A 14,382-nucleotide genomic window follows, 5' to 3' on the forward strand; every position below is an offset into this window, starting at 1 on the left:
TTATCTTGAAGTAACCCAGTCAGACAAAACAAAACAAAAAAGAGTGGGGAGGATAAAAAAGAATAAACAAAGCCTACATGACATATTGAACATCATACTTGACCAAATATTCAAATTTTCAGTGTCCTTGAGGTAAAGAAAAGACAAAAAGGATAGAAAACTTATATTATGAAAATAACAGCTGACAACCTCTGATGTCTGGGAAGAGATTTAATCCAACATAGGAAGCTCAGAAATCTCCAAATAGATCCAATTCAGAAAAGTCTTCTTGATGGGACATTATCATCAAAGTGTCTAAAGTTAAAGAAACAAGAGAAAAAGCATCTAGTCACCTATAACAGAACCCCCATCAGACTATCAGTAAATTTCTTAACAGAAACCTTATAGGCCAGAAGAGAATGAGATTATATATTTAAGGTATTGTAAGGAAAAAAACCTTGCTATCCAAGGGTACTATACCCAGCATTGTGATCCTTTATAAATGAAGGAGAAATAAATTCTTTCCTAAACAAGCAAAATTTTGAGGGAATTCATTACCACTAAGCCAGCCCTACAAGAAATGCTTAAGGGAGTCCTACATGTGGAAGTAAAGAATAATATCTACTGTCATAAAAACATAGTGAAAGTATAAACCCACTGGTTGAGCAAATACACAACTGAGAAAGAGAAGGTCCTTAAATGTTACAACTATAGAAAACCACCAACCGCAATGATACACAATAAGTGATAAGGAAACAAAGAATATACAGAACAATCAAAAATCAGTTAATAAAGTGATAGAAATAAGTCCTCACATATCAGTAATAACCAGGAATGTAAGTAGATTAAACTTTCTACTTAGAAGATACACTCTGGCTGATGAGATTACAACAACAAAAATAACCCAACTGCCTACAAAAAATCCATCTCACCTAGGAAGGCACATACAGACTGGAAGTAAAGGGATAGAAAAGAATATTGCAGGCAAATGGAAACCAAGAGTAAGTAGGAGTAGCTATACTAAGATAGACTATAAGTCTAAAACAGTAAAAAGAGACAAAAAAGGTCATTATGTGATGATAAAGGTATCAATTCAACAAGAGGACATAGTAATTCTAAACATATATGCACCAAGCACTGGGGCACCCAGATATATTAAGCAAATAGTGGATCTAAAAGGGTAGATGCCGATGCAGTAATAGCAGGAGATTTGATAGACCACTCTCAGCATTAGATATATCATCTAGATGAAAAATTACAAAAAAAAATTTTTTTAACTTAAATTGCATTTTAGACCACATAAACCTAACAGATATTTATATAGCATTTCATCCAACAGATATAAAATATACATTCTTTTCATCTGCACACAGAACATTCTCCAGAATAGACCACACATTAGGATGTAAAACAAGCCTTAACAATTTTTTTAAAATTCAAAATTAAGTATCTTCTCAGACTACAGTGGGCTAAAACTAGTAATCAATTAACAAGAGAAACTGTGGAAACGTACAAATAAATGGAAATTAAGCAACATGCTCTTGAATGAAATTGGGTCAAAGAAGAAATGAAGGAGGATATAAAAAATGTTCTTGGGACAAATGAAAATCAAAATAAAACATACCAAAACTTAAAGGATACAGCAAAGGAAGTGCTAAGAGTGAAGTTTGTGGCAATAAATGCCTACATACAAAAAGTAAAAGGATTCCAGATAAAAAAAATCTAAAGATGCACCTCAAGGATCAAACCAAACCCACAATCAGGAGAAGGAAAAAAATAATGAAGACCAAACTAGAACTAAAAAAAAAACAAAAGAGAATTAAAAAGCATGCAAAGGATTGTCACTTGAAAAGGTGGTTTTTTTAAAAAGATAAAATATATAAAAGCTAGGCTAACCAAGAAAAAAATAAGACCCAAATAAACAAAATCAGAAATGAAAAAGGAGACATTAAAAGTGATATCACAGCAATACAGATCATTAAAGACTATTATAAACAACTTTACACTAACAAACTAGAAAACCTGTAGGAAATGGATGAATTCCTAGTCACATATAACCTAACAAGGTTGAATCAGGAAGAAATAGAAAACTTGAGCAATCCAATAACAAGTAATGAGATTGAATTAGTAATAAAAATTCTTCCAATAAATAAAAGGTCAGAACTTAATGGCTTCACTGCTGAATTCTAACAAATTTACAAGGAACAAACATCAATTGTCCTCAAACTATTCTAGAATAGTTTAGAATATTCTAGAATATTCTCTCTAACTCACTTACCTGTGCCAGCTAAACCATGATACCAAAACCAGAGAAAGACAAAGAAAGAAGAAAAGAAAAGTATAGGACAATATCCCTGAAAAAACACAAAAATCTTCATCAAAATACTGGTAAACCAAATCAAATAGCACACAAAGCAGATAATATACATCACAGCAACAGCATGAAGGAAAAAAAATCATATAATCATATCAATGTACTCAGAAATAAGCGTTTGATAAAATTCAGCATACCTTCATGATAAAAAAAACCTCTAAACAAACTAGGCATAGAAGGAATACTCCTTAACATGATGAAGGCCATATGTGACAGATCCACAGCCATCATCATACCAAGTGAAGAAAAGCTGAAAACCTTTCCTTTAAGAACTGGAAGAAGACAAGGATGCTTACATTCACAACCTCTATTCAGCATGGCACTAGAAGTCCTTGCCGAGCAGTGAAGCAAAAGAAAGAATTAAAAGGCATCCAAATTAGAAAAGAGGAAGTCAAATTGTGCTGTTTTGTAGATGATATGTTCTAGAAGAACCTAGAGCAGAGGTCCTCAAATGTTTTAAATGGGGCCAGTTCACTGTCCCTCAGACCGTCAAAGGGCGGACTATAGTTTAAAAAGAAAACTATGAACAAATTCCTATGCACACTGCACATATCTTATTTTGAAGTAAAAAAACAAAATGGGAACAAATACAATATTTAAAATGAAGAACAAGTAAAGTTAAATCAACAAATTTACCAGTATTTCAATGGGAACTATGGGCCTGCTTTTGGCTAATGAGATGGTCAATGTTCGGTTCCTTATTTGTTACTGCTAGTCGTAACAAGTGATGCAAGTGTGCATCAGTTAGTCTAGATCTGGTTGGAGATTTCAGATGTTTCATTCTGGAAAAAGTCTGTTCACAGACATAAGTGCTGCCGAAGATGGTTGCCATTTGGAGTGCATGGTTCCTGAGATTAGGATATGTCTCAGAGGGGAGAGATGCATAGAAATTAGGAAGGCTGCTTGACTTGAATGCATCTTTCAGAGAGTCACAATTCTGCAGTTCAGCCAGTTCCATTTGGTAAATTCTATCCACATTTTCAATGTCAATAGAAAATGGGTTACGGAAAAGCTGTATGTCCTGTTCATGGAGATGAAGCTCTTTAAATCTAAATTGGAACTCCTTTTGCAACTTTTCCAGTGAATCCACACATGTTTTGTTTGGGAATGCAACCAATGGTATTTCTGCTAACAGATTTTGAGTTATGGGGAGACGGCAGAATTTTTCCTCCTTCACTTGTTTGATGAGGAGGCCTAATTTTACTTCAAATGCTTTCACATGTGATTGCATATCACAGATGAGCTTCCCCTTTCCTTGAAGTTGCACGTTGAAACTGTTGAGTAGCTCTGTTACATCAGTCAGAAAGACAAGGTGCCGTTTCCATTCTGCATCATTGAGTTCTGGTACTTCTTTGTTTTTTGAAAGCAGAAAAGCTGTAATCTGTGGAAGTAAGTCATAGAAATGTTTCAAAACTCTCCCTCAACTCAGCCAACAGACTTCTGTGTAGTACAGAACATCTTCATAGGCAACATTTAGCTCAGACTGAAATTGTCTGTGGTTTAGTGCATTAGCTCTAATGAAGTTAACACAAGATACCACAGTTTTCATAACAGAGTCACACTTCAGTGATTTACTACACAGCGCTTGTTGGTGGATGAGGCAGTGTATGGCTGTTGGATGAGAGTGGTTATGTTTGTCCATCTCTTGGTTAATGTGAGCAATTACTCCTTTCTTAGACCCCACCATGCTGGGAGCACCATCAGTTGTCACACTGGCTAGTTTAGCCCAGTCCAGCTCCAAACCCTTCACAGTTTGACAAACCTTTTCATCGATATCCTCTCCTGTACTTGTTCCTTTGATGCTTTGCAGTGAAGCAAGCTCTTCTGTGACTTTAAAATAGTCATTCATCCCACAAATAAAAATTAGAAGTTGTGCAGAATCACGAATATCATTACTTTCGTCGAGTGCCAAGGAAAAATGGGAGTTTTTTTGCGGAGTTTTGCAAATGCTGATGGCAGTTGTCTCCCATTTCTTCAATTCTTCGTGTAATTGTAGGTCCTGAAAGATTTACTGTACTAAATAAATCAGCCTTCTCTGGACACATCTCTTTGGCAACAGAAAGAAGGCATTCTTTAACAAATTCTCCCTCCACAAATGGTCTGCCAGTGCACGCTATTAGCTTGGCAACTTGAAAACTTGCTCACAGTGATGAAATATTTAGCTGCTTCTGCTTCACAAAAGTATTTTGCTGAGTTGTCGATGTATTTTTCAGTTTTAATATTTTATCTTTTCTCACTTCTCCGACCAAACAATCATATTCATCTTTATGTTGAGTTTGATAGTGTTGACGCAAATTGTATTCTTTGAACACAGACACTATATTCTGGCACATCAAACACACAGCTCTTTCCTTGTACTGCATGAAAAACTAATGATAAGTCCACTGTTCTTTGAATATCCTATACTCTGACTCAATTTTTCTCTTTCTTGATATCATTGTTTTCTAGGGATTCCAAATTGCTATTAGTAAAATCATACATATATATATACAGCACTACAAAAACAATATACCAGCAATAACTTTGCCCACACAGAGACATATAAACTGCACTGCCCATCAATGCAGTCTGATCAATGTCCATCAATGCAGCCTTGCCAGTCCACATCATTTCAGCCTCACCAGTGCCCATATTGGTAGAAGTCCGCTTTTACCTCAGGCTCACACTGGTGCAGTGCAGGAACTGGCACGATTATAGAGCCGGTTCCTCCATCACCTTTTCAGTTCACACTACCCTGTGTGAACTGCACTGCGATTTGTGAACTCACACAGAATCTGATTGCATGGGTTAGAAGACCCACGCGATCAGATTCCACTGCAGGAAAAAAGAAGGCATGTATGCCTTTTTTCTTCCTAATCTAAAGCGAGTTCAGCAATACAAGCATATGGCTGAACTCGCACTGCTCAGAGATCACAACAGTGTGAACTGGGGCTTACACAGCACACAACATACAATATCATACACAACTGAATAACAATCAGAATATAAATTCACTTACTGTCAATTAAATTGGATTTCCTACTCCTTGGCTGTCTGCAGAGCCGGATTAAGTTCCCATGGGGCTCTAGGCAGATTACCAGTTTGGGGCCCCCATGCAGTAACACTAAGACTGACCATTTCTGATAACACTGACGGCTGACAGTTTGCATTAATACTGAGCACTGACCATTTGCATTAACACTGAGCATTTACAATTATCATTAACACTGAGCACTGACTATTTGCATTACCTCTGAGCGCTGACCATTTGCATTACCTCTGAGCACTGACAATTTGTGTTATCACTGTGATGCAACCCCCCCAGAAACCACCCCCAGTCAACTAACCAACTTTAAAAAAAGGCTCTCCTAACTTCAGAATACAAAGGCCCCCCTTAACCGCAAAAAAAGGCCCTACTAATTGCAAAATAAAAAAAAATAGACCTCCTAACTTCAAAAAATAAATAAATAAATCCTATCTTGTTCTTACCTCGGTCCTCAGACAGCAGCAGGCTCTGCACAGGCAAACTCGTGACTCATCCAATCACTCCTGAGACTGAGAGGAGTTGAGAGACTTGAGAGAAGGAGGGGTCGGAGAGTGCGGGCACATTCCACACATATGCACTGCAGCCCAGGACGAGTCCTGGCTGCTAAGCAGGACAGGCAGCAGTCCTAAGCAGGACAGGCAGCAGTGGCAAAAACACCCGGCGGGCCAGATAAATGTCCTCAGTGGGCCGCATGTAGACTGCGGGCCATAGTTTGAGGGCCCCTGACCTAGAGACTACCAAAACACTCCCAGATATGATAAATTTAGGAAAGTTGCAGTGTTTCTATACACCAATTATGAACTACCTGAAAAGCAATCAAGAAGGCTGTGTCATTTACAGTAACACCCCAAAAATCAAAAACGACAACAACAACAACAGAAACCCACCAAGGAATAAATTTAGCCAAGGATGTGACCTTTATAGGTAAAACCATAAAACACTGATGAAAGAACTTGAAGAGGACACAAAGTCTTCCAACAAAGGTCAGGACTGGATGGCTTCACTGCTAAATTCTACCAAACTTACAAGGAATAAACATCAGTTGCCCTCAAACTATTCTAGAAAATTAATGGTCGGAATTTATTGTGTAAAATAAAAAATATACGTGAAAATATATTGTGTAAAATAAAAAACATACCAGACACCACTGAGGATGTTTAGAGCCAAAGAAATTATGGCAAGATTACACTACTACCTGAACCTAGAATCAAAGCCAAAATGCCCAACCCAAACAATGCCATAGATAACACCTACGTATTATGGATTGGAAGAATTAATAACATTAAAATAATCATACTACCCAAAGCAACCTATAGATTGAATGCAGTCCCTATCAAATTACCAATGTCATTTTTCACAGAAATAGAAAAAACACTCCTAAAATTCATATGGAACCAAAAAAGAGCCTGAATAGCTAACATAATTTTAGCAAAAAGAACACAACTTAGAGGTATATCAGACTATCTTACTCAATAATATATTACAGGTCTGTTGCAACAAAAAGAGCCTGGTATTATTCTAAAAAATAGACACATAGACCAATGGAACAGAATAAAGAAACAAGAAATTAGTCCACATATCTGTATCCAACTGATTTTCCACAAAGGTACTGTGAACATACAGTGGGGAAAGGATACTCTCTTCAATAAATGGTGCTAGAAAAGTTGAGAGTTCATATGCAGAAGAATGAAACTGGACTGTTTGTTTTTCACCAAAAGTCAACTGAAGAGGAATTAAAGATGTAAGTGTAGTACCTAAAACTATGAAACTACTGGAAGAAAATGTAGGGGAAATACTTTACAAGTATTTTATGGCTAAGATCTCAAAAGCACAGGCCACAAAATCAAAAATAGACAAATGTACCATATTAAATTAAAAACCTTCTACACAACAAAAGAAATAATTGACAAAATGAAAAGACAGTCTATTGAATAGGGGAAAATATTTGCAAACTTTTCATTCAGCTATAGGCTACCCAGAATATACAAGGAACTCAAAACTCAACCATAAAAAAATTGCATTTAAGAGTGGAGGACATTTTTCTCAAAAGTAGACATAACAATGGCCATCAGGTATATGAACAAGTGCTCTTTGTCACTAATAGGCAGAGACATTCTGATCAAAATCATCTTGTCCTAATTAGAGTGGTTATCATTACAAAGACAAAAAAATAACAGATTTTTGTGAGGATGTAGAAAAAAAGAACTCTTATACACTGTTGGTGGGAATGTAAATTAGTATAGCCACTCTGGAGAACAGTATGGAGTTTTCTCAAAAAACTAAAAATAGAACTACCACAACTCAGTAATTCCACTACTGGGTATTAATCCAAAGGAAATTAGTATATCAGGAATACTTGTACCGTCATGTTTATTGCAGCACTGCAACAAGAGCAAAGATAGGGAATCAGTGTAACTGTCTTTTCAGTGGATGGGTGGATAAGAAAATGTGGGGTGCACGCGCGCACGCACACACTGGAATACTATGCAGCTTTAGAAAAGCACAAAATCTTATCATTTTCAGCAATATGGATGGAACTGGAAGACATTATGGTAAGTGAAATAAGCCAGGCACAGAAAAACAAATATTTCATGTGAAATAAAGAACACAAAGACAAATATTACATGTTTTCACTTGCATATGGGAAATAAAATAGTTGACCTCACGGAGATAAGAGAATAGACTTATAGATACCAGAGGCAGGGAAAAGTGTGTGGGGGAGACTGAGAGAGGTTGGTTAGTAGACACAAATACATAGCCAAATAGCAGAAATAATCCTATTGAATAGCAGAGTAGGGTGACTACAGTTAGCACCAATGTATTACATATATCAAAATAGCTATTAGAGAGCACTTGAAATGTTCCCAACTCAGAAATGATAAATACTCAAGGAGATGGATAGCCTATGTAGGCAAAAATTTCTTTTAAAAAACATAAGAGGTAAGAACTCTAAGTGAAAAATATTAATAAATTAGACTTCCTAAAAATTAAAAAGCTGTTCTTTAAAAACAGTATTCAGAATACGTAAAAACAGAAACTTGTGGTTCCGAAATGGTGACATAAAAGCAAGTTGGCTTCCCCACAGACAATCAAAACCAATTATTTACAGTTCTGAGATTATCACCAGCAACATCCCAGAACTCAGATATGAGGATGAAAAAGTTTCTGTGGCCACAGAGGGTGAAAAAAACTCCAAGCAGACATTAAAAGCTGACCTTTCGCTTAGTATGCCTGGCAATAAGTGAGCAGAAAATTTCCTCCCACCTCATGGTTTCTATACTGGCGAAAGTGAACCCAAGTTAGGCTACCAGTTTACCCACCCTTTTAGGTTTCTTGGCAGGAGAACTGTCTGTACCTCAACCCACGGTAAGTGTTGAAAGTGCCTAAAGGGAGAAATATCCCAGAATCTAGCCAGTAACGAGGAGAAATGAGACCACCAGCCACAGCCCTGGAAACTCTACTCTTGTTATTCAGCTAAAAGAGACACCAAGTAATTGTTGTTTAGCAGCACCACACTGTAAGAGATTCATCCCACAGGTCTCCTAGGCAGGAATACCTAGCCAGCCTTCCCACACTGCCAGGGTATCTCATTTGGGAACTACCCTATCCAGGACAGGTAACACTCTGATTGCTTACTGGAACCAAGGCAAACCTGGGCATATCGAGTCCATTGAGTCCCCGAGAGGAGGCAATGACTTACTGGGAGAAAAAAAGAAAGAAAGAAACTCAACAGATAATTACAAAGAATCTCCAAGCAAACATATCCAGTAAAAAAAATCTAACTAAGATACACAGAAAAAACGGGGATGAATAATTAATACTTCAGTGTGTACATTAACATACATCCAAAGAAACAACAGCAAACAGAGAATCACAATCTCAAATGGGCAAAGCAGGTAATCACTGATTGACTCTAATGAGATGTTAATATGTGAACTCTCTGGCCAAGAATTCAAAATAATAGTTTAACGGGAAATCAGTGATCTCCAAGGTAACACAGAAAAGCAATTCAGAAATTTACCAGAGAATTTAACAAAAAGGTTGTAATAATTTCTTCATTAATAAGTAAAACAGAAATCTTGGAAGTACAAAATACGTATGTTGAACTGAAATACTTATCAGAAGCTCTAAACATCAGAATGGATAAAGCAGAGGGAAAAAATCAGTGAACTTGAAGACAGGCTATTTGAAAATACACAGAGAAGAAAAAAGAGTGAAAAAGAATGAGCATCACTTAAAAGACTAAATGACCAGCTCAGCGCCTGCTCAGTGGTTAGGGCACAAGCCACATACACTGGGGCTTGCGGTTTTGAACCCAGCCCGGGCCTACTAACCAACAGTGACAACTAGAACAACAAAAATAGCCAGGCATTGTGACAGGCACCTGAAGTCCTAGTTATTTGGGAGGCTGAGGCAAGAGAATTGCTTAAGCCTAAGAGTTTGAGGTTTCAGTGAGCTGTGATGCTATAGCATTCAATTGAGGGCAACATAGTGAGACTGTCTCAAAAAAAATAATAATTAAAAGAAAAATTAAAAAATAGATAAAATTACCTTATTGTACAACTGTTAGCAGTGAGAAAAAGGGAAAAAAGAAAGAAAATTACCTTAAACAATTAAGAATTATTGGTGTTGAAGGAGTTGAACAAGAGCAAGGGGTAAAAAGCTTAATCAAAGACATAATAACATAAAACTTTCCAAAACTTGAGAAAGAAATAACCAAGTTTTAAAAGGTTAGAGAATACCAAACAGATTTGGTTCAAATAAAACTTTTAAAGTATATACTAATTTTACTGTCTAGGTTAAGAGAAAACAGAGTATTCTAGAAGAAGTAAGAGAAAATACTGAGTCCATTCATATGAAATTCTACCAAAAGCAAAATATAAAGTTAAGAGAGTAGTATTTTTCAACCTTTTTTTATCTCACGCACATTTGAACCTATAGTTAAACTTCATGGTACACTTAAATTATGTTAATGGAAAAAAGGGTTAAAAAAAGAATATACTTACTGTGCTTTGAATTTATTTTGAAAATAATTTAATTAATGATCTTTAAAATTTTTTGCAGCACAACGATTCAAAATCACTGTAAAAGAGGCAGACCACTTGTTGTCAGGAACCAAAGTGTCTTGGGAAGCAATTGACTGCAAAGAGGCAGAAGGGAATTTTTTTTTTGAGACAGGGCCTCAAGCTGTCACCCTGGGTAGAGTGTGGTAGCATTACAGCTCACAGCAACCTCCAACTCCTAGGCTCAAGTGATTCTCCTGCCTCTGCCTCCCAAGTAGCTGGAATTACAGGCATCCGCCTCAACACCCAGCTATTTTTTGGTTGTAGTTGTCATTGTTGTTTGGCAGGCCTGGGCTGGATTCAAACCTACCAGCTCAGGTGTATGTGGCTGGCACCTTAGCCGCTTGAGCCACAGGCGCCAAGCCAGGGCTGATTTTTTTTTTAACAGATGTTTTTTCTTGGTTGCTTAATCTTTGCCAAGCTCTTGTCCCTTAGACCCACTCCATCATGTTACCTAGAACTCTCTCTGAACTTTAGGTTTCACCTTTCCTGTTTAGTGTCTTCCTACCCTGTGGCTGTTCTACTAGACTTTTCCTTATCAGTGGTATTATTGAAAAACAACTTTTTAAGATCCCATTCTTTCTATGCTGAATTATTTGTATCCTCAAAACTAATATATTATGTGAATCTTTGCTAATATATTAAAGGCAAGGCCTAGACAAGACCTCATCTTAACATACTGGCAGAATAATCATTGTTGATGTGGCATAAATTTTCAAAAGTCTAGAAAAGTTATTTTTCTTTTCCAAATATAACTTTCTTTCCCATATAATTTTGGAAATAAATGTCCAGATTTATTAATCTAGGCAGATTAAGGCCTAGATCTCCAGTTTGCTAAATTAATCTCTAGGAATGGTCTGTGGAATGTGTATTTTTAAATAACAAGTGGATTTACTGATCAGTCAGGCTTAGAAACTACTGGTTTGAGGTACTGTTAACCCCATGTTTGAAAAATTGATATATAAAATTCCCTTTCCATACCTTTAATCAGACTTCACTAAGATGTATATATGCAGATTTTATCAGAAGTCTTTGCAAAACACTTTTTCATATGTCATCAGCTACTCTCTCATTACCAGTTAGTTTTTTCACTCTCTAACTTGCAGGGGTCCTCAGACTACGGCCTGCGGGCCACATGCAACAGTGATTGTATTTGTTCCCATTTTGTTTTTTTACTTCAAAATAAGATGTGAGCAGTGTGCATAGGAATTTGTTCATAGTCTTTTTTTTTTTTTTTTTGACTTTAGTCCGGCCCTCCAACGGTCTGAGGGACAGTGAACTGGCCTCCTGTTTAAAAAGTTTGAGGACCCCTGCAAGGAAGCAGGGGATTAGAGGGCCAGTTTTACTGGTAGCCTAATATGTGACAGATATTTTATAAGGACTCAAATTTAATCCTTGTAGATGTTAAAAAATGAGGTTCAAAGATGGTAAGTAACTTGTCCAAGGACTTAGCTCATAAGTAGCAGGAGTGAGTATTTTATGCTTGACTTTAAAATAAAGATGTTTTCCTTTGTGCTGTACTATACCTCTTGGCTGATAGAACAAATAAGGGGCTATCCTTAATAATTTCTCCTGGCCCCTACCCGAGGGCGGTACAGTGAGACTCTGTCTCTACAAAAAAAAAAATAATAATAATAAAATAATTTCTCCTGGCCCATTTGCTCCTGAATTTCTCTGCCTTGCATGCAAGGAAGAAAATAAAAATAAATAAAATAAAAATAAAAATTCACTGGCACATAGTATGTTTCTATTTTAACAAAATCTTGACCATCTTCCTAATCAGAATGGGCTTCAGTGGTTTGAGTTGCTTGCCTCTGTCAAGTAGGATCACTGGCTATTCTTTTACTAATTGACTTGTACTATAACCTAATCAATAACCATTCTTAACTTTGATCAATTACAAATTTACTTCTAATATACAACTTTGAGTTACTCAAAGCAACCTCATTTATACTAGAAACTTTTCCTCTAGAAAAAAAATGTCACAACCTCTTCGGCCATAGTTTCCTTTTTGGTAAAATGATGGGGTTGGAACAGATTATTTCTAAGTTTCCCTCTATCTTTAATCTGTGAATATAAGTCTGTTACTTAGGGTACATATTTCCAAAAGGAGATTAGGATGGATATTAGATTCATAGGCTAGTTCACAAAACAAGTAATATACCAAAATATAATCCACGTAGAGCTTTATTCAACTGCATCTAATGGCAACTTATAATACAGTTTTAATGTGATATAGTCCTGAAGCAACTTTGACCCCCTTTTCTATTCTATCCTCCAGCACCTTGGGGAAGGACAAGCGACTATGTTAAAAGAGATAGGATATGGCTTGGCACCCATAGCTCAGTGGTTGAGATGCCGGTCACATACACCAAGGTTGGCAGGTTCAAACCTAGTCCAGGCCTGCTAAACAAATGACAGTTGCAACAAAAAAATAGTCGGGCATTGTGGCAGGCACCTTTAGTCCTAGCTACTTGGGAATCTGAGGCAGGAGAATTGCTTGAGCCCAAGAGTTTGAGGTTGCTGTGAGCTGTGATGTCGTGGCACACAGGGTAACAAAGTGAGACTCTGTCTGAAAAAAAGATGGGTGGGGGTAAAAATTGGAACTAATCAGTTAGCACTTATGTTCACATAATGGAAATGAATCTCAATGAAAATCAAGCTGGCGAGAGGAAGGTGGAGGGGATGGGTAGAGTCACATTTTCTATGTATAGTGCACGTGTTCTGGGTGAAGGGCACACTTACCTATATAACTTTGACTCAATCTATAGAAAAACAACGTATGTAAACAAAACATGTATACCCTTTAACATTCTGGAAAAAAATATTTAATTGAAAAAAAAGAGGGTAAATCATTCTGGGCGTTAATCCACATTTTCATGCAAGCAGAAAGCTACCTATTCTGTCCAATGTGGTAGCTACTAGCTTCTTTTAACTATTTAAATATAAATTAATTAGATAAAATAAAAAAATTCATTTTATCTGTCACATTAGCCACATTTCAAACACTCAGAAGCCAGAGGAAACTAGTGGTTACCCTCGTAGACATAAAACATATTATTATGGCAGAAAGTTCTACTGGGCAGTACTGATCTAGAACTGGACCCAGCTATGCTAACCTCTTACTGAAATGAAGGCAGCATATTGTATAATACATTGATGTCATTGTGTTTGGTTCTCTTATGAGGACAAATCAGGCCAGATTTATTAATCAATTTAAAGTGATCATATCAAATTTAATCAAAAGCTTTTGACGAGAGTTTGAAAATTTTTTTGGATAACTTTTAATGCTTTGTAGTAGTGTCATGTGATGAAAGTAGAAATGATTCATCTTAAGTGTTTATAGAGATAACTTTGAAAAAATACCTTGTAGGCAGCTGAGGTTCTACTACAAAATGGAGCAGACCCTAATCAAAAAAATCAAAAACAAAAGACTGCTTTGGATGGAACAGATGATGAAAAAATGAAAGAGTTGTTAAAATCTTATGGTGCTATTGAGACCAATAATAGAGATGAGAGTAATGTTATAATCAATGGTATGTATGTCAATATTGCTTTCTATTTTATACAGGTATATACCATGTTTGCCTCTACTTGAGAAAATAAAATCTTCCACTTTGTAAATAGTTTCACAACTGAGGATAGATGTTTTCTATGTTAATTAAACTCTTGAAAAGCCATTATTTATTTTTAGAAATCAGCATTTTCAAATTTGTTATAATTAATAAATTGTATAATCCTGTTGCATTGGTATACATGTTGAAATGAAACATGTATCATTCACCAGTCAAACATTAATATATCTAGCATTGAATATGAAATAGAGATGTAACTGAAACTGGGTAGCGGGGCTGAAAAAGGGTGACATTATACTGAAATCCTTGCAACTAATGCTCCATTACTCAAAATTTGTAATGATTTATACATTAGTTGAATTCATG

At 36.3% G+C, this 14,382-nt stretch overlaps 1 protein-coding gene across 2 annotated transcripts in view; it reads left to right on the forward strand.

The window, feature by feature from the left end:
• The window catches only part of ANKRD31 (ankyrin repeat domain 31), a 216,026-nt gene that overhangs the window by 138,747 nt on the left and 62,897 nt on the right, over window positions 1-14,382 (forward strand). For both annotated transcript variants that reach the window (XM_053596250.1, XM_053596252.1), the window contains one exon: window positions 13,815-13,977. In XM_053596250.1, coding sequence (XP_053452225.1) covers window positions 13,815-13,977 — 163 coding nt within the window. The remainder of the gene's footprint in view (window positions 1-13,814; window positions 13,978-14,382) is intronic.

This window comes from Nycticebus coucang, chromosome 1, assembly GCF_027406575.1.
Source record: "Nycticebus coucang isolate mNycCou1 chromosome 1, mNycCou1.pri, whole genome shotgun sequence".
In the NCBI taxonomy this organism is placed as follows: Eukaryota; Metazoa; Chordata; class Mammalia; order Primates; family Lorisidae; genus Nycticebus; species Nycticebus coucang.